The sequence below is a fragment of the Oncorhynchus gorbuscha genome, linkage group LG14 (genome assembly GCF_021184085.1).
Source record: "Oncorhynchus gorbuscha isolate QuinsamMale2020 ecotype Even-year linkage group LG14, OgorEven_v1.0, whole genome shotgun sequence".
NCBI lineage: Eukaryota > Metazoa > Chordata > Actinopteri > Salmoniformes > Salmonidae > Oncorhynchus > Oncorhynchus gorbuscha.
The window spans coordinates 39,307,227-39,326,186 of NC_060186.1; the positions used below are offsets into that span (position 1 = coordinate 39,307,227).

The 18,960-nt window shown below is 42.8% G+C and overlaps 1 protein-coding gene across 1 annotated transcript in view; it reads right to left on the minus strand.

The window, feature by feature from the left end:
* The window catches only part of rngtt (RNA guanylyltransferase and 5'-phosphatase), a 146,023-nt gene that overhangs the window by 124,647 nt on the left and 2,416 nt on the right, over nucleotides 1-18,960 (minus strand). Inside the window, exons 3-9 of the mRNA XM_046298024.1 lie at nucleotides 16,609-16,718; nucleotides 15,987-16,090; nucleotides 15,768-15,856; nucleotides 8,901-8,976; nucleotides 6,899-7,154; nucleotides 6,087-6,196; nucleotides 4,712-4,813 (exon numbers count right to left, since the gene is read on the minus strand). Coding sequence (XP_046153980.1) covers nucleotides 4,712-4,813; nucleotides 6,087-6,196; nucleotides 6,899-7,154; nucleotides 8,901-8,976; nucleotides 15,768-15,856; nucleotides 15,987-16,090; nucleotides 16,609-16,718 — 847 coding nt within the window. The remainder of the gene's footprint in view (nucleotides 1-4,711; nucleotides 4,814-6,086; nucleotides 6,197-6,898; nucleotides 7,155-8,900; nucleotides 8,977-15,767; nucleotides 15,857-15,986; nucleotides 16,091-16,608; nucleotides 16,719-18,960) is intronic.

Below are 18,960 nucleotides of genomic sequence, written 5' to 3' on the forward strand. Positions count from 1 at the left end.
GAACGGGTTTGGCTGTCTTTTTTTTTTTTTGTAAGTCTTTGTCTACTGTGAAGAACATTTTTTTTAAATGCATTTGTGAAAAATATCTGGAGACCTGCCCCCGCAAAAACAGTAATCGCAACAAAAGATACATCAAAACTAGTGGTGTAAAGTAACTAAGTAAAAATATTTAAGTAGTATCTATACTTTACTATTTATATTTGACAACTTTACTCCACTACATGTAATTTTCACTCCCATACATTTTCACCTTACACCCAAAAGCACTTCAAATGCATTTCAAATGCTCAGGCAGGACAGCAATATGGTCCAATTCACGCACCTATCAATTTCACGCCTAGTCATCCCTAAATGCCTCTGATCTGGCAGACTCACTAAACACAACAAATACTGTGTTTGCAAATAATGTGTGCACCTAACAGCTAAGCTAGCTAACGAACTGGTGCTTCCTTGATCAGTCAACAACAGCTAACTAGGTTTCCTGGTGATATCCAACTTTTAGCTACAAACCATAAGATTAAAAATAGAAGGAAAGGAGAGACTGTTGTTGTATGGAGGATCTTTATTCTTGTTGGCTAGCCACGATAGGTAACATTAACATGCCAACTAACGTTAGCTTGAGAACTGCTTCTAAAACAGCCAGCAGTCTCCTACAAACCACATCATTTGAAATGGAAGTGACTTGCGAGATAGCAAAACGGACAAAAGCCTATACAACTAACATCGGCTGTAGATTTCTAACCAGCTTGTGCAGTGTGCAATCCTGAGCCCTTCCTAGTCTCCTTCTCCCCACCAGAGAATTTGGGGGAGAAAAAGCAAAAAGCTACTGGATGACACAATGTTTAAAGCAAAAGTTCTGTTTCCAAATCAAGTTTGAGGTGGGGTTTTACTGAGTGTTTTCTTAGAATGAATGCTTTTTCTACACCCCCCCCCCACACACACAGAAACAAAAGTTGACCTATTTATTCAAGGCTTCTTTATTTTTTATATTTTCAACATTGTAGAATAGAGAAAACATCAAAACTATGAAATAACACATATGGAATCATGTAGTAACCAAAAGAAAGTGTTAAACAAATCTAAATATATTTTAGATTTGAGACTCTTCAAATAGCCACACTTTACCATGCTGACAGCTTTGCACACTCTTGGCATTCTCTCAACCAGCTTCACCTGGAATGCATTTCCAACAGTCGAAGGAGTTCCCACGTATGCTGAGCACTTGTTGGCTGCTTTTCCTTCACTCGGCGGTACGACTCATCCCAAAACATCTCAATAGGTCATGTGATGCAGCACTCCATCACTCTCCTTCTTGGTCAAATAACCCTTACACAGCCTGAAGGTGTGTTGGGTCATTTTCCTGTTGAAAAACTAAGGGCAAACTAGATGGAATGCTGTGGAATCCATGCTGGTTAAGTGTGCCTTGAATTCTAAATAAAAATCACTGACAGCGTCACCAGCAAAGCACACCTCCTCTTCCATGCTTCAAGGTGGGAACCACACATGCAGAGTTCATCCGTTCACCTACTCTGCGTCTCACAAAGACACAGCAGTACGAACCAAAAATCTCAAATTTGGGTACATCAGATCAAAAGGACAGATTTCCACCGGTCTACACATTGCTTGTGTTTCTTGGCCCAAGCAAGTCTCTTCTTATTGGTGTCCTTTAGTTGTGATTTCTTTGCAGCAATTTGACCATGAAGGTCTCAGTCACGCAGTCTCCTCTGAACAGTTGACGTCGAGGTGTCTATTATTTTAACTCTGTGAAGCATTTATTCGGGCTGTCATTTCTGAGGCTGGTAACTCTAATGAACTTATCCTCTGCAGCAGAGGTAACTTTGGGTCTTCCTTTCCTGTGGCGGTCCTCATGAGAGCCAGTTTCATCATTGCACTTGTTGGTTTTTGAGAATGCACTTGAATAAACTTTCAAAGTTCTTGACATTTTCCAGATTGACTGACCTTCATGTCTTAAAGTAATGATGGACTGTCGTTTCTCTTTGCTTATTTCTGGTCTTGCCATAATATGGATTTGGTCTTTTACCAAATAGGGATATCTTCTGTATACCCCCCTACCTTGTCACAAGAACTGATTGGCTCAAACGCATTAAGAAGTAAAGAAATTCCACACCTTTTTGGTGACTACATGATTCCATGTGTGTTATTTCATAGTTTAGATGTCTTCACTATTATATAAAAAAGAAAAAAGAAAAGTACAAATAAAGAAAAATCCTTGAATGAGTACGTGTCCAAACTTTTGACTGGTACTGTATCCATATCTTCACTGGACAGTTACTGTTAGACAGGGGAGGCTAAACTGGTCTTGGAGTGCCACAGGTACTACAGGAATATGTTCCAACGTGGGCACCACACCTGGTCAATAGATCAGTTAAGTGAGTGCCTTAATTCATAACACCTGGTCTTCCAGGTCGGTTAATTAAAAAATATGAAGTGCCTGCGGTACTCCAGGACCAGGGTTGCCCACACCTTCTGTAAGAGATGTCAAGGGGTGTATCAAAGGGTGTATCAAACAGATTGTTTTTGCAACAAAGACAAGAGTTTATTGGAAAAAAATTCAGGTAGGTCCCTCCCAGTTTCATTCCATTTACTTCCTACAGCAAACAGTAAACGTTTTAGCAACAGATTTCCAACTAATGAATACACCTAAGGTAAGAGGTCTCTTGCTGAGTGATGAGAAGCTCTGAGGGATGGAGAGAATGGAGTCTCAGAGTGCTTGTAGCATTGAGCTGTAACCTGGATAGATACCAGACAGCATGTTAAAAGGTTAAGTAAAAGGTAGACAGCTGCATCAGCCAGAAAGCAATCCCCGAAGGCAAATCTCAGGAAGTATCATTGCTTCGATATCTCTAAGCCCTGTTATTGGTGTACTGATGGAGCAGTACTGTGCATTGTGTGATAAGACATCTTTATCTGGTGTGAAGGGCTCAATTTGCTCCAGCAAAGGACAGATCAACGTCAATTTCTGACAGACTTGCATTTATTCAATGACTTCCCACTACTTTCACTTCCATTATCTTTGCTTCCCTTCCAACTGGGCATTTAAACAACGACTGGGACCTGTTCATGATGACGCTACTCAGTCATGCATGAATGAACTGGCACGACTCAATCCCAATTGATATTACAACAACAAAAACTACAGAGCAACAATTTGAACATTTACCATGGCTTCCAACCCACAAGGGCTCATTCATAATGTACTTTGGAATGCAGGCCAGGGGAAACAAATAAGCAAAAGCCATAGCGTGATCTTGTTTCATCTCCTGTACAATAAGCGATTGGAGATGCATTAAAGTGGCAATAAGATGAAGGAACATTGTAAGAAGTGGTTGGAGGAAAGCTGAAAGGCAAGCAGGCAGTGGGCGGGAAGGCAGTGGGCGGGAAGGCAGTGAGGCAGTGGGCGGGAAGGCAGTGGGCGGGAAGGCAGTGGTTCCACCACAGGCGAGCCATTGCAAATTGAATAAAAAGGCCTGGCTGGGCTCTCAGGAGAAAACAAGTAACTCTCATTTATCTGAACAGCACATGGGGCCTGCGTCCCAAATGGCACCCTATATAATTCACTAGCCCTATGGGCCCTGGTCAAAAGTAGCACACTATGTAGGGAATAGTGTGCCATTTGGGACATAGCCAGGAGTTTTAGATGGGAAACCCATCTCGGCTCTGGAAAACCTAAATCTGCTCTAAGCACGGCCTGCCATCAGCCTATGGACCGACCGCCTTTGTACCGACGAAGGGAATTGCCCCTAAATGATTGAGGTAGGCCTGATTCTTCTCACTTATATAAGTACGAGCGTCTGGGGCCTTTTTTCAAAAAGACCCAGAGCGCCAAGGACCCCCATCAGTGACATTGACCAAGGGTTGGTAGCTGAAGAGAGCTGGTTGGACATGGTAGTTCCTTCTTGGATGGGTGCCAGGTCTCCACTGACCACTCACCTCACTCCCTCAGGAAATGAAAGCACTGATATGTCAAATTTCTCAAATTGACTGCATTGCTTCATGAAATATTCACCAGCGTATCAAGAGAGGAAGTGTTTCAGCACAGGCCGCCAGAATACTAAAAACAAGTACAGCACCTGGACAGGATGCTGGCCTCCAGGGTATGGGAAGGCAAAACAATTCACACTGAAAAGTGATTGGAAAGATGATCTGTGTTAGTCTGTTGGGAGTCTTATTCCAGTGGGAAGGAGATTTGTGGGAGACAGCCACAGCCCCTGGGTACTCCTGTGGCTTCCTCTGTCCAGCCAATCTGCAATTAAAGCCAACCTCCACACAAACCGAGTAGCGCTGCGACTCAAGTGCGCCGGGCTAATCGAAGACGATTAAAATCCATGTTTGCAGTGTACGGGAACAATGTTAGTATTCAGCTCACAGCCCTGACTAAAAGGCCAGGAAAATGAATGATAAATGAAGCCAGGGGATCAGTGCCGAGTGCCCAGTCAGATACTGCCATATAAAAAGGCATGTGCTGCACACTATAATATTCCTGCATATTGTCAGTGAGGACTAGAAGCTAAATACCAGGGAGAGGAGAGAAAACAGCTAAATAGCCAAATCCACTGCACAAATTGATTCATATTCAAGTCCTCCAGTGAAGCACAGTTGGATAGGAATTTTACAAGTGTATTAACCCACCTGTTGTGAGCCCTTTGTGGTCATATAGGAGAGAGAGGACACCGAAAGACGAGGGACTCACCGTGTGCCGTCGGCCTTCCAGCTGACCTTGTAGGGATTCTGTTCCAGAAAGCGAAGGTTCCGCCTGTCCATGGACACGGGCTGAGCACCTGGAAACCCGGACCTAGAACACACACAGAATACCCTTTTTATCAACAATGTCCTGGTGAGAACATCAGCGATTGGAAATTCAGACGGCTTTATAAAACTCTTACATGAAACTCCTCTCTTATATGAGACATGATGCTGTAGAGCTGAAACACCACAATTCCTCCATATCGCTAGTAAAGAAAAAAAGACACCTACGGCAGAACAGTCATTTCCTACCCTTGTACCGCTTAAGGCGTCTGCATACTAGGTTCGGTTTGCTCCTAGCAGAATTCAGCTTGGCGAAGTGAATGTCTGTGCCTCACATACTCCCTTAAGACCTTATCTTGAAAAACGAGACAAAAAGGGGCAATAGTAGTCTCGCCCTCAAGACACCGTAGCCAGTGTACACTTCATCCAACAAGTCCAAATTCATCTAAGATTATAAAAAATACTTGATTTCTTGAGTTATTTTGTTCCGCGGACTTAGCCGCACAATTTTACTTCCAGCTAAGATGTTTGGTTCAGTAATTCTCAATTGAATGAAAACAAGTCTCTCATTGAATGACAAACACTTAATTGAAGAATCCTTACTGTTGACCAATCACCAACGAAGGGCCATAGACTTCGGCTACCACCCTTCGGCATACCACAAGAAAAAATGGTGAGTGCACGAACAGCCGAAAAAACCCTTGCTGAAGACAAAAACGTCATAAAATTGGTTTGTGTCCAGGGTCTGTCGCAGCCGACCAGGAGACATGGGGCGGCGCACAATTGGCCCAGCATCGTCCGGTTTAGGAGAGGGTTTGGCCGGCCAGGATATCCTTGTCCCATCGCACTCTAGCGACTCCTGTGGCGGCCCGGAAGCAGTGCAAGCTGACACGGTCGCCAGGTGTACAGTGTTTCCTCTGACACATTGGGGGCGGCTGCCTTCCGGGTTAAGTGAGCATTGGGTCAACAAGCACTGCAGCTTGGTTGGGCTGTGTTTCGGTGGACGCACCGGTTCTCTACCGTTGCCTCTCCCGAGTCCGTACAGGAGTTGCAGCAATAGGACAAGACTAACTACCAATTGGATACCACAAAATTGGGGAGAAAAAGGGGTAAGAAAATATATATATACTAAAAATACACCCAAAACAATATGCACAAACTGTTTTGGATGGGAAGCATGCAGACGCCTATAACAGTACAAAGCCTATAAAAATCTCCAGTAAGAGTGAGTCACACACACACACCGTGCTACTAGAAGGGAATATATGACAAAGAGAGAGAGATGGAGAAAGAGATCAGTAGAGAGAAAGAATCCTCACTTTTCCCATTCCGCAAACTCCTGACACTTCCGTTGGATCTCGGCCAATTTAGGCTGTGTGGTGACCTGTGTGACGCCTTTCACTGTGACCCCCTCCACGAATATAGCACCCTGAGAAAGAGAGAGCACACAACAGGTTGGGACTTGGACATTTGGGAGAAGACATTTAAAAAAATACATTGACGTCCTATTCAAAACACACAATCCTAACAGCTCGGGGAAACAGCCAAGAAATTACATTAGGGGAAGAATTTCTGTTATCTAATGCCATCATTCCAAGGTGTGGTGCACTCATTGGGTATGTGACAGACTATGTCCCAAATGGCATCCTATTCCCTATAATAGTGCACTACTTCTGACCAGAGCTCTATGTGCCTTAGTCCAAAGTAGTTCACTAAATAGGAGTGCCATTTGGGATGCAGATTGAAAAATAGATGAGGGCCCCGTATCTTTTTTTATATCTTTCTGGGGATTTAAGCAAATTTGCCCTCGTTTGTATCACTTCAGAGGAGTCTCCTCTTGTACCGAGTTAAGAGGCATATGATGTACATTTTGAGAGCACCAATATCAGAGGGTCCCACGCGGCTCTCAGTCACACCACATGAGCTATGTGTCATCTGGAGCAGAACCAATGGATATCCTCTCTCAGCTCCTAAGCTACAGCCCATTTCCCCAGTCACTCTCAGACTGCATCCCAAATGGCAATGCATTTCCTATATAGGGGTTAGTTTACCATTAGGGACACAGCCTCTCTACTTGGAAACAGCCCATTTCCCCAGTGCCCTCTCTTTTCTCAGTCAGTCGGAGTCTCACAAATTTTAGTCTCTCCTTCCTCCGTTTCCCCGGCGCCGACTCAGAGGAGGAGGGGCCTGACTGAGACTCTTGGCCAATCACGTTGCCATCGTCGTCCTGGTCGCCGTCGTCGTCGTCGAAGCACCACTCTGGCAGCGCGGGGGCGGCGGGGGCATCTTCGACGTCTCCATAGCGACGGAAGAGCTCCTTGAGGTAGTCGCCTTTGTAGATCCCAGGGGCACGGGCCTGGGCGAAAGCAGCCACTGCCGCCTCGACACTGACCCACATCAAGAGACAAACAGAGGAACACAACAGAGCATCAGTCAGGCCCTGGATTGTCATGAGATTTGAAAAGTGTAACCTATTCAGTCTGACATGATTGAGAAAACTGTGCCCCTTGAACCAATTCCTCTTCTACTTAATGATGATTCAGGTACAGGGCTCTACGCTGATCTTTAAAAAATATATATTACAAGGAGCACGTGGGCACCTAAGTAAAAAATGAAGGCGCACACAAAGAAATTCAGGAGCACAATTAAAAATATTTGGGGGTATTAAAGTTAGAATGCTTCATTTTTCTAGGCGCACTAATGCTCCTAAATTAATATTTCAGGTCGCACAGCAAAACATTTAGACGCATATGCAAGTAAAATGGTCGCACGGTAGGGCCCTGCGGTACGCAGCTGAACGAGAAACAATGCAAGGTTTGGCTGGCTGCGCTGACAGCTGCCAAAAAAAAACGTATTGTTCAGCGCTGGTTGCCACCACATCACCTTGATCCAATAAAAACAATTGTTTACCCCCCCAAAAAAACATCAGTCAGGCGCTCTAGCCTCACAGCAGACCTCCTTAGAGACAGGACGTCAATGAGCCATCAGTGTACTAGATGTCTCAGCTCAACAGTCCTATCTGACCAATGGCCAAACCTGTCAAAAATCCTTCAACAAACGTATCTGATCAGATCGCTGCTAAGTAGCAGAGTAGTTATTGTATGTCTGCTGACTGATTCTGTGGCTGACAGTGTGAGAAAGGAAATATCAACCACATGTGATATTGTCATCCAGAACCAGAACTGATGCACATCTCAGACTCTCTCCGTCTGTGTGTACTGTGGGACTATTTAACCAGAGGAAATGGGAGAGGGGGGGGTGAGGTTGTTCATCCTCATCCTGCCTATACCTCCAACGCTGAGCCCAAGGGAATTTACAGATTCCGCTAACCTTTCCTAGACCCATTTACAAATACACATTCTCTTCCTGCCTAAAGACACAATCATCCCCTGCCTTTCTTTTCCACTGCAGTAAATGATTCAGCACCTCTGGTGTCAGGTGTGGAGTTGACTCTTCACCACCAGCCTGGGAGCCTCTGTCTTTCCCCAAGCGCGACTTTATTGACACTGACAGCATCCCTCCTTGTGACATTACATTTGGGACACAGTCAAGCTGTCATCAAGGCAAGAGATGGCTACTTTGTGGAATCTAAAATATATTTTCATTTGTTTAACACTTTCTTGGTTACTACATGATTCCATGTGTTATTTCATAGTTTTGATGTATTCACTATTATTCTACAATGTAGACATTTTTAAAAAAGAAAGAAAAACCTTGAATGAGTCAGCGTGTCCTAACTTTTGACTGGTACTGTATATAGAACCCAGAGACTTCTATTGCAGAGCTGTTTCAATGAAGTGGCCAGTTTTGTATTGGCGCTTATCATATGGTTTATGCAGGTAGAAATAGTTGTAATAGAAGTCTCTGATAGAACCCAACCCGGTCAACCACAAGGCTTAAGTCTGCATCCACAGCAGCATGGCTCCACCCCTAAGAGGACTGCAGGGGTCCATCCTGAACACACAGAAGTGATGCAAGCCATACCACTCTGGGAATTGTGTTGGTTGTGTGTTCAATGTTGGAATACGTGAACGTGTGATTTGGCAGTGAGATTCACACATGACTTCTGTGTGTGTGTGTGTGTTAAACACAGTTCTGTGGGGTGTTGATTGATTGGGATAGCTAGGCCTTACCTCCAGTCCAACTTCTCCACCAGGTAAGCACAGATCAGAAAGCCTGTCCGGTTGAAGCCGTGCGTGCAGTGGACACCTGTGGGAGAAGAGAGAAAGACACTGCACATGTCAATAAAGCAAAGTGCCCATCTGTCACTACAATTGGTGTGCGCGCGCACACACACACTTGTATTCAACAAAACGCAAATGAGGCAGTTCAATAACCTTGTCACTTTCTAACCATCTTATTACATGCATGACATGAATCCTATATGTCAAGACAGGAGGTGGTGGAACTGGTGGCCTGGCTACGCATAATATACGATGGTCATACCATGGATCATTAAAAAAAAAAAAACTTTATTGATTCAATTGATAAAATATTCAATTTGGCCTTTAGTACCAAATCCCATTGAAACGCATTGAATAACATTCATAAAATGGAAAAACAAAAGGTCATAAAAAAAAGTGTCTAATTTCTAGGAGATATATTTGTTGTTTTATTTACATATTTAACACCTTTCTTGGGGTAGGCACAAAACTCTCTATACTAGCATAGATTTGATTAAATCGTGATAAGATCGATTTTCGGGATGTCTCACAGACTGACAAACACTGCTCTAGCTCTGCCACCTTTCACTAAAGATGCTGAAGTGAGACATCAGCAGATCTCTGTAGCTTAAACTTATGGATATTGGAGATTTTGTATCATGTGCGTCAATCGACTCTAAGGGGTTTTAAATTAACTGCCCATTGAAAATCTCACTTAATAAGGTCATATTTTGTTAACTAACATCCAAATAATGTTGACTAGTCCTATAGACCTCGTTCCAGTACACAACACACTGACGTCACGCAGAGATGCGTGCGACTCCTGGCTGCAGTAACAAAGCCATCATCATCTGCGCCCATTCAACACACCCTAGATTTACGTTTGCATTACTTCTAAACACAATACCTTTTTGGGGTTCTGATACGCGTACACAGTTTTGATTCTTTCTTGAACAGTCGCTAAGATTAAATTTGGTTGTGATCTTTTCACAAATAAAAATGTGGGATGCAGTAGTTGTTAGCTAGAATGCTAATTGAAAATAGGCTGTAAAAAAAAACTAGCCAAAGAGCCATTGAAGTGGGTTTTTTTTTAAGTATAAAGCAGTTGATTTTCAATGACCAAACATTATATTAAGCAGGACATTCATACGAGCCTTAAAATCAAATTATAATACAAAAGTAGTGTGAAATGCACTCATTCTTTTTATGCTGGTATCCTATAAGATCCCCTTCCGTGTTCTGCCACCAACTTGCGAGCATTGCCCTTGTGCGGCAACGTTTGCAAACACAGAAAGGGGTCAAAACACATTTATGGCCAAAGCATAAATTGCAGGGGGAAAAAACAACTTACAAATAACCCCACATCAAACAGAACATGATGTCATCTTCTTGAGGAGGACCAGCTTGCAAATAAGAGCTCTAGAGAAAGATGAGCTGGCCAATCAGCGGTCTACTTGCATAAATATTTTGAATGACCGGTATATACCCAGACCATTCTGTTGTTGGGGTACGCCCACACCATTCCAACACAGAAAAACAGCTTTTTAACATACTCAATTACCAACAATTTCACTCATATTGTAAGTAAATAAAGATCATATTTCATTGAAATTTGAAAACACTGAACAGTTACTGTAAAACCAGTTCACCAACCACTATCTGACACTATGTCTGGAGTTTATGCTACATACACAAAGGGCCCGTATTCATAAAGCATTTCAGAGTAGAAGTGCTGATCTAGGATCCGTTTAAGCTTTTTTTAGATAATGACCGGACAGGGAGAACCTGATCCTCGATCAGCATTCTTACACGGAGTCGCTTTGCGAATACGAACGGCAGGCCCGATCTAACGTTAGGGGAGGGGTGGAAGAAGGACAGAGAAACAGCCAGGGCACACAGGGAATCGGTTAATTTATTTTTCAAAGCAGGGAAGTATAATAGGGGCAAACAAAATCTTCACTCTTTAAAACTTATGTCAGTGGCGGAGCATCTATCAGCATTCATATGTGATTTGAGGAGGGGGGGGGGGGGGGGGAACAGGTTGGATTTTAGACTCTAGGCCTCAGTCTGTGAAGCATCTCCCTCGGCCATTGTTATTCAGCGGTTTATATCAACTTTAAAGGGGAAGATGGAAATGGAGATGAAGTCTCCGGTAATGATGAGGATTTTTATTTGAGGAGGAATGATGCAAGGAAATGTTATTTGATGACAAATTTGTCTGCTAATTTCATAGCTGATCTACCCCCCCCCCCCAAAAGAATACAGAGTTACATTCACCAGTCCTGCTGTCTAATTTCGACGTCTGCATTAATACCAGAGAGAACAGATAAATATCAATGGGTGGCCGACAGACAACATTTTTATAATGACATTCATATATTCAACCCTGGGGTTCCAACAATTTCATTTACAACACGGCACTGAGGGGCGAGCAGCCGGAACCCAGGTTGCTGTGGAACTGCACTACCAGAGGTCACAACAGAGTGCCACAGAGCCCCCTGCTGGTCATAGCTTGGAAGTACACCTCGGTGCTCCATTAGCCTTGGACGGAGCTTTGCCAAAAGTCGCCATGTCTGAATACCCGTACTTGCATTCTAAATAGTACGCATTTTGGGTATCCAAAAAACATAGACTTATAATATGTGAAATATTTTAAATGTAGTATGCTTTAAATGCCAGGATGTCATACACCTTTCGGCTTTTCATCTATTAGAATTCGTTGCACACTACTGAGGAAGGGAATCGTCTTTAGAGACCCACATGTGTCTGACAACAGCTTATAATCAGTGGAGGAGACGCACTGTACCAAAATGAACGAGTGGCAGGAATTAACTTAATGGCACACTAGATTACTCATTCTCAGTAGGATTATCCTAGTATGCTGATATTTGTTGCTTACTGTATTCGTTTTTTACTACACTACATTTAGATTTGTCATTTAAGTGCCTTGCTCAAGGGCTAGTCAGAGCTTTCACCTAGTTACCACGAGTATTCAAACCAGCAACCTTTCGGTTACTGGCCCAACGCTCTTAATCACTAAACAGTACGATCTAAATAGTATGTAGTACAATTGGTACACATTTTGCAGTGTAAATAAGTAGTAAGAGACAGATTTCAGACACAGCCATAGTGTCCATGGGAACAGTGCAGTGCAACAATTTAGACATCAGGAGAATCATTTAAAGCATCCTGGTCGTCTGTTTGTGATAGTTGAAACATGCAAAACATGCACTTCTTAACAACCGCCTGCTTAACCCGGAAGCCAGCCGCACCAATGTGTCAGAGGAAACAGTCCAACTAACGCCAGAAGTCTGGCTGCTGGGGCCCGGCCCACCACAAGGAGTCGCTAGAGCGCGATGAGTCAAGTAAAGACCCCCCAACCAAACCCTCACCTAATCGGGCGACGCTTGGCTAATGACACACAGCCTGGGATGTGACACAGCCTGGGACCGAACCCAGGTCTGTAGTGAAGCTTCAAGCACTACAATGCAGTGTCTTAGACCACAGCGCCAACTCGGGAGGACCTAGATCGGATTAATTTTATAACATTTTGCGAACCTGTTTTATAGTATTTACAAACACAAAATGCATCATATCATAAAGACCTGAAAGAATATTGGGAAGAGAAGGTGACTGATAAGATGAGAAATTGTTGGTAGTTATTTCCTGGCTCCCCCTAGTGTACAAACTTGGACCTACTCTTACTTTGAAATTCTGTTTTCAAATCAAATCAAATTTTATTTGTCACATACACATGGTTAGCAGATGTTAAATGAGAGTGTAGCGAAATGCTTGTGCTTCTAGTTCCGACAATGCAGTGATAACCAACAAGTAATCTAACTAACAATTCCAAAACTACTGTCTTATACACAGTGTAAGGGGATAAGGAACATGTACATAAGGATATATGAATGAGTGATGGTACAGAGCAGCATACAGTAGATGGTATCGAGTACAGTATATACATATGAGATGAGTGTGTAGACAAAGTAAACAAAGTGGCATAGTTAAAGTGGCTAGTGATACATGTGTTACATAAGGATGCAGTCGATGATGTAGAGTACAGTATATACATATGCATATGAGATGAATAATGTAGGGTAAGTAACATTATATAAGGTAGCATTGTTTAAAGTGGCTAGTGATATATTTACATCATTTCCCATCAATTCCCATTATTAAAATGGCTGGAGTTGGGTCAGTGTCAATGACAGTGTGTTGGCAGCAGCCACTCAATGTTCGTGGTGGCTGTTTAACAGTCTGATGGCCTTGAGATAGAAGCTGTTTTTCAGTCTCTCGGTCCCAGCTTTGATGCACCTGTACTGACCTCGCCTTCTGGATGATAGCGGGGTGAACAGGCAGTGGTTCGGGTGGTTGATGTCCTTGATGATCTTTATGGCCTTCCTGTAACAACGGGTGGTGTAGGTGTCCTGGAGGGCAGGTAGTTTGCCCCCGGTGATGCGTTGTGCAGTCCTTACTACCCTCTGGAGAGCCTTACGGTTGAGGGCGGAGCAGTTGCCGTACCAGGCGGTGATACAGCCCGCCAGGATGCTCTCGATTGTGCATCTGTAGAAGTTTGTGAGTGCTTTTGGTGACAAGCCGAATTTCTTCAGCCTCCTGAGGTTGAATAGGCGCTGCTGCGCCTTCTTCACGACGCGGTCAGTGTGAGTGGACCAATTCAGTTTGTCTGTGATGTGTATGCCGAGGAACTTAAAACTAGCTACCCTCTCCACTACTGTTCCATCGATGTGGATAGGGGGGTGTTCCCTCTGCTGTTTCCTGAAGTCCACAATCATCTCCTTAGTTTTGTTGACGTTGAGTGCGAGGTTATTTTCCTGACACCACACTCCGAGGGCCCTCACCTCCTCCCTGTAGGCCGTCTCGTCGTTGTTGGTAATCAAGCCTACCACTGTTGTGTCGTCCGCAAACTTGATGATTGAGTTGGAGGCGTGCGTGGCCACGCAGTCGTGGGTGAACAGGGAGTACAGGAGAGGGCTCAGAACGCACCCTTGTGGGGCCCCCCGTGTTGAGGATCAGCGGGGAGGAGATGTTGTTGCCTACCCTCACCACCTGGGGGCGGCCCGTCAGGAAGTCCAGTACCCAGTTGCACAGGGCGGGGTCGAGACCCAGGGTCTCGAGCTTGATGACGAGCTTGGAGGGTACTATGGTGTTGAATGCCGAGCTGTAGTCGATGAACAGCATTCTCACATAGGTATTCCTCTTGTCCAGGTGGGTTAGGGCAGTGTGCAGTGTGGTTGAGATTGCATCGTCTGTGGACCTATTTGGGCGGTAAGCAAATTGGAGTGGGTCTAGGGTGTCAGGTAGGGTGGAGGTGATATGGTCCTTGACTAGTCTCTCAAAGCACTTCATGATGACGGAAATGAGTGCTACGGGCGGTAGTCGTTTAGCTCAGTTACCTTAGCTTTCTTGGGAACAGGAACAATGGTGGCCCTCTTGAAGCATGTGGGAACAGCAGACTGGTATAGGGATTGATTGAATATGTCCGTAAACACACCGGCCAGCTGGTCTGCGCATGCTCTGAGGGCGCGGCTGGGGATGCCGTCTGGGCCTGCAGCCTTGCGAGGGTTAACACGTTTAAATGTCTTACTCACCTCGGCTGCAGTGAAGGAGAGACCGCATGTTTCCGTTGCAGGCCGTGTCAGTGGCACTGTATTGTCCTCAAAGCGGGCAAAAAAGTTATTTAGTCTGCCTGGGAGCAAGACATCCTGGTCCGTGACTGGGCTGGATTTCATCTTGTAGTCCGTGATTGACTGTAGACCCTGCCACATGCCTCTTGTGTCTGAGCCATTGAATTGAGATTCCACTTTGTCTCTGTACTGACGCTTAGCTTGTTTAATAGCCTTGCGGAGGGAATAGCTGCACTGTTTGTATTCAGTCATGTTGCCAGACACCTTGCCCTGATTACAAAAGCAGTGGTTCGCGCTTTCAGTTTCACGCGAATGCTGCCATCAATCCACGGTTTCTGGTTAGGGAATGTTTTTATCGTTGCTATGGGAATGACATCTTCGACGCACGTTCTAATGAACTCGCACACCGAATCAGCGTATTCGTCAATATTCCCATCTGACGCAATACGAAACATGTCCCAGTCCACGTGATGGAAGCAGTCTTGGAGTGTAGAGTCAGCTTGGTCTGACCAGCGTTGGACAGACCTCAGCGTGGGAGCCTCTTGTTTTAATTTCTGCATGTAGGCAGGGATCAGCAAAATGGAGTCGTGATCAGCTTTTCCGAAAGGGGGGCGGGGCAGGGCCTTATATGCGTCGCGGAAGTTAGAGTAACAATGATCCAAGGTTTTTACCACCCCTGGTTGTGCAATCGATATGCTGATAAAATTTAGGGAGTCTTGTTTTCAGATTGGCTTTGTTAAAATCCCCAGCTACAATGAATGCAGCCTCCGGATAAATGTTTTCCAGTTTGCAAAGAGTTAAATAAAGTTCGTTCAGAGCCATCGATGTGTCTGCTTGGGGGGGGGATATATACGGCTGTGATTATAATCGAAGAGAATTCTCTTGGAAGATAATGCGGTCTACATTTGATTGTGAGGAATTCTAAATCAGGTGAACAGAAGGATTTGAGTTCCTGTATGTTTTGTAGTGATATGAAGGCATATGCTATAATACAACGCCCCCAAAGAGGAGACTTCTGTTCTTTGGGATATTGTTGCACCAGGTTAACACGTAAATGAATTACACCTCACGACTCTTACTAAAAAAATTCAAAAATAACATGTTTTTCCACATGAAGAACACGCCAGACCCTGGGACATTGTCTGACAACGAAGAAGAAATGTACAGGTCAAGTACAAACATTCCTTACCTATTAACTCAGTTGGAGTCTTCTCCATGAAGTTCTCACATAGTCTGATGAACATCGCAGTGGTCTCTGCTGAAGGAGACTCTCCATGGCTAAACAAGGAAGGAACTCATCACAACATTTCAATCAAGAAATGATGCCATTATTTTGAGTTGGTGGCATTTGTATGTGTAAACATAGACAATTAATATTTAGTTTTAAAAACAGGTCACTCATACATACCCTTTGCACTGAAGCTTCACATATTTAACACCCTCTTTTTCGATCTCGTTGCGGTCATAGAAGCGAGTAGTGTTTGTTAGATCAACAAGCAAACCCATTTTAACCTAGAGAAGACACAAAACATATGTTGACATTAGACTACAGTGATGAATTGAGCACAAATGTATTGTAATGAAGTAGGCAGGGAGCAGGTCTCGAACCCTCAACCTTCAAGCCGAAAGTCCAGCGCGCCATCGACTGTGCCTCAAAAGCAGGCTCAAGCAGCAGAGTCGATATCTGCGCTTATAAACCCAGGGTCGTAACACAACTCCCTCTTTTCAAAGAGCACGTCCTCGCACTAGTTTGCGTCTCAATGTCTGATAGGAATGCACTCACTGGCCATGCACACGCACGTTCATGGATGGAAAGTCCGATCACTTCTAACACCAATGTAATGAAACAGGCAGGGAGCAGGTCTCGAACTTTCAACCTTCCAGCCCCAAGTTCAGCACACTGTGCCCCAAAAGCATGCTCAAGCGGCAGACTCGATATCCGCTCTTATAAACCCAGGGTCGTTACAGTATAATTTCCCAAACCGAGACAAATTACTAATAAACACATTTCAACATCAGGAAAGACATACCTTTAGACTCTTTAAATACTGGGAAAGCATGCTTGGATGAAACCGGTTCTCTTCTGGCACTTTGTCATCATACTTGGGGCCCAACATAGTTTTCATTGGCAGGAATTTACCTGGTGAGACAGTGAAAGTAAGAGGGGTCGCAGACAGGTCACAACATATGCAGACACCATGAAAACAGTACCACACATGTATCTACACTCACTGCCCTGTGTTTTCCATACGTCGTTAATGGCCAATTTGCATTAAATAAAACGTAAAAAGGAGCGCCCCTAGTAAGCATGATATATTTTATTTTTTATAATACACAAATCTACTTACATTGCTACATCAAACATGTCTAACAAAACACAGGTATTAACAAGAAAATACATACAATTTTTTATTTTTTATTATGCAATTGCATTCACTCTGAAAAAATCTTATCTTACTAAGGAAAATGTTATTCTTGTTGTTATTCACTAGGGTTAATATTTTAATTAGATAGTTGAATTCAATCAGAAAAAATTGTAATTTTGGAATAGAATTTGGGAATTTTTGTTTGTGTATGAAGTATTTGGCAACAAGAATAAAAAATAAAAAATGTACAATAATTTCAGTGGTCTTGTTGTCATTGCAATAGTAAGATATTATATCTTTCATGTCAAAAACATAGGCATTGTTCATAATGGTAAATAAGTATTTTGCAAGGTTATCCCAAAATTCTGGCACAAATTTACATTCAAAGAACAACTGAGACAGATTCTCACCTTTTTCACAGAAAATGCAGATATCATCTATAGCCACAAATGTGGATATCATAGAATTACATGGATATATCTTATGTAAAATGTTGAAGTGCACTTCCATAACTGTTTGGTATACAGTATTTGTAAGGCCTTAACCATGCATTTTTCCAGCCAATGTCAGGAATAAGCGTGTTCCAGAAAAACTTTCCTCTCGGTGTAAGTTGGTTTTGTGAATGAAGAATGTGTCTTATATATATTTATTACAACAAGCTCTCTCAAGTAAGCCCACGCCTTCCAATCCGAGTTCTGGATAAACTTTGTGATCATTACCAAAGCTAAGATGAGTTTTCATTAGTGTAGTTAGACCACTGGGAACGGCTTTGATCACAGAAATAAAAACTCTGAAAGGTATTGGAAACTCTTTCAATGTTATAAATTGTTCATATGTGAGAATATTACCATCCTTGTAGAAAATATCAAGAACAAAGTCAATATTCCTCATGCAAGCTGGGGTAGAACAATGACTTATTCCTTATAGTTATGTCTGAATTATTCCACAAAAGAGCTTTATGTGGGGAAAAATTGGCAAATTTGGCAGGTAAACTTCCAGGACTATAATTAAATTTCAGTAACAATTGAAGACCTCCCAATTTATTAAACACATTATTTGGAATGAAATACCATATTGAATCAGTATTGATCAAACATTTTTCTAACCAGTTTATCTTGAAAGTGTTATTTATGTCAACAAAATCCAACACTTCTAGACCGCCTTCAGCGCTTTTGTTAGAAAGGACTAATTTTTTAGTTTGTGAGACTTATTTTTCCAGATGAAGTCAAGAAAGGTCCTATTGATCTCTTTAAAGTAGCAGGATTTACACATAACGATAGTGAGGTGTACACAAAACAAGACAGTCCCTCTGCCTTGGACAGAAGTACTCTCCCAAGTATAGAAAGATCTCTTTGTAGCCAATTATTAAATATATTTTTAGTTCTCTTAATTTTAGGAGAGAAATGTAAATGTTGTCTGACTAAATGGTTTTTTGACAGATGTATTCCTAAATATTTAACACAGTCCTTTACAGGAATATTTGATATTTCTTTATCATCAGAGTCAAATATAAGATTTTACATTTAGAAACATATTAATCCTGAATGATGCAATAGAAAATGCAGCTATAGCATTAAGGGCATAGGCGACCTGGTCTTTGTCTCTTAAGAAAAGAGTAGTATCATCAGCCAGTTGGGACATTTTGATTTCTTTGTTAAAAATGGTTAAGCTACACAAATTTGCATTATTCAGAATATCTAGAGATAGAAGTTCCACAACCAAAATGAATAAAAATGGGGAAATTGGGCATCCCTGTCATACACTTCTGTTGATACTGAATCTTTTGGAAATATTAAGGTTTAGTAGCACAGAACTATTTATATCTTTGTAAGACATGCAAATTACCTTAATAACATTTTATCCACCAAATCCAAAAAGTTTAAGAGACCTAGAGAGAAATTAATGTTCAATTGTGTCAAAGGCTTTACAGAAGTCCAAAAATAGGACAACTGAGTCAATTGCATCTGAATAATCTATAAGGTCCAAGACTAAACGAATGTTAGAGCTTGTGACGGC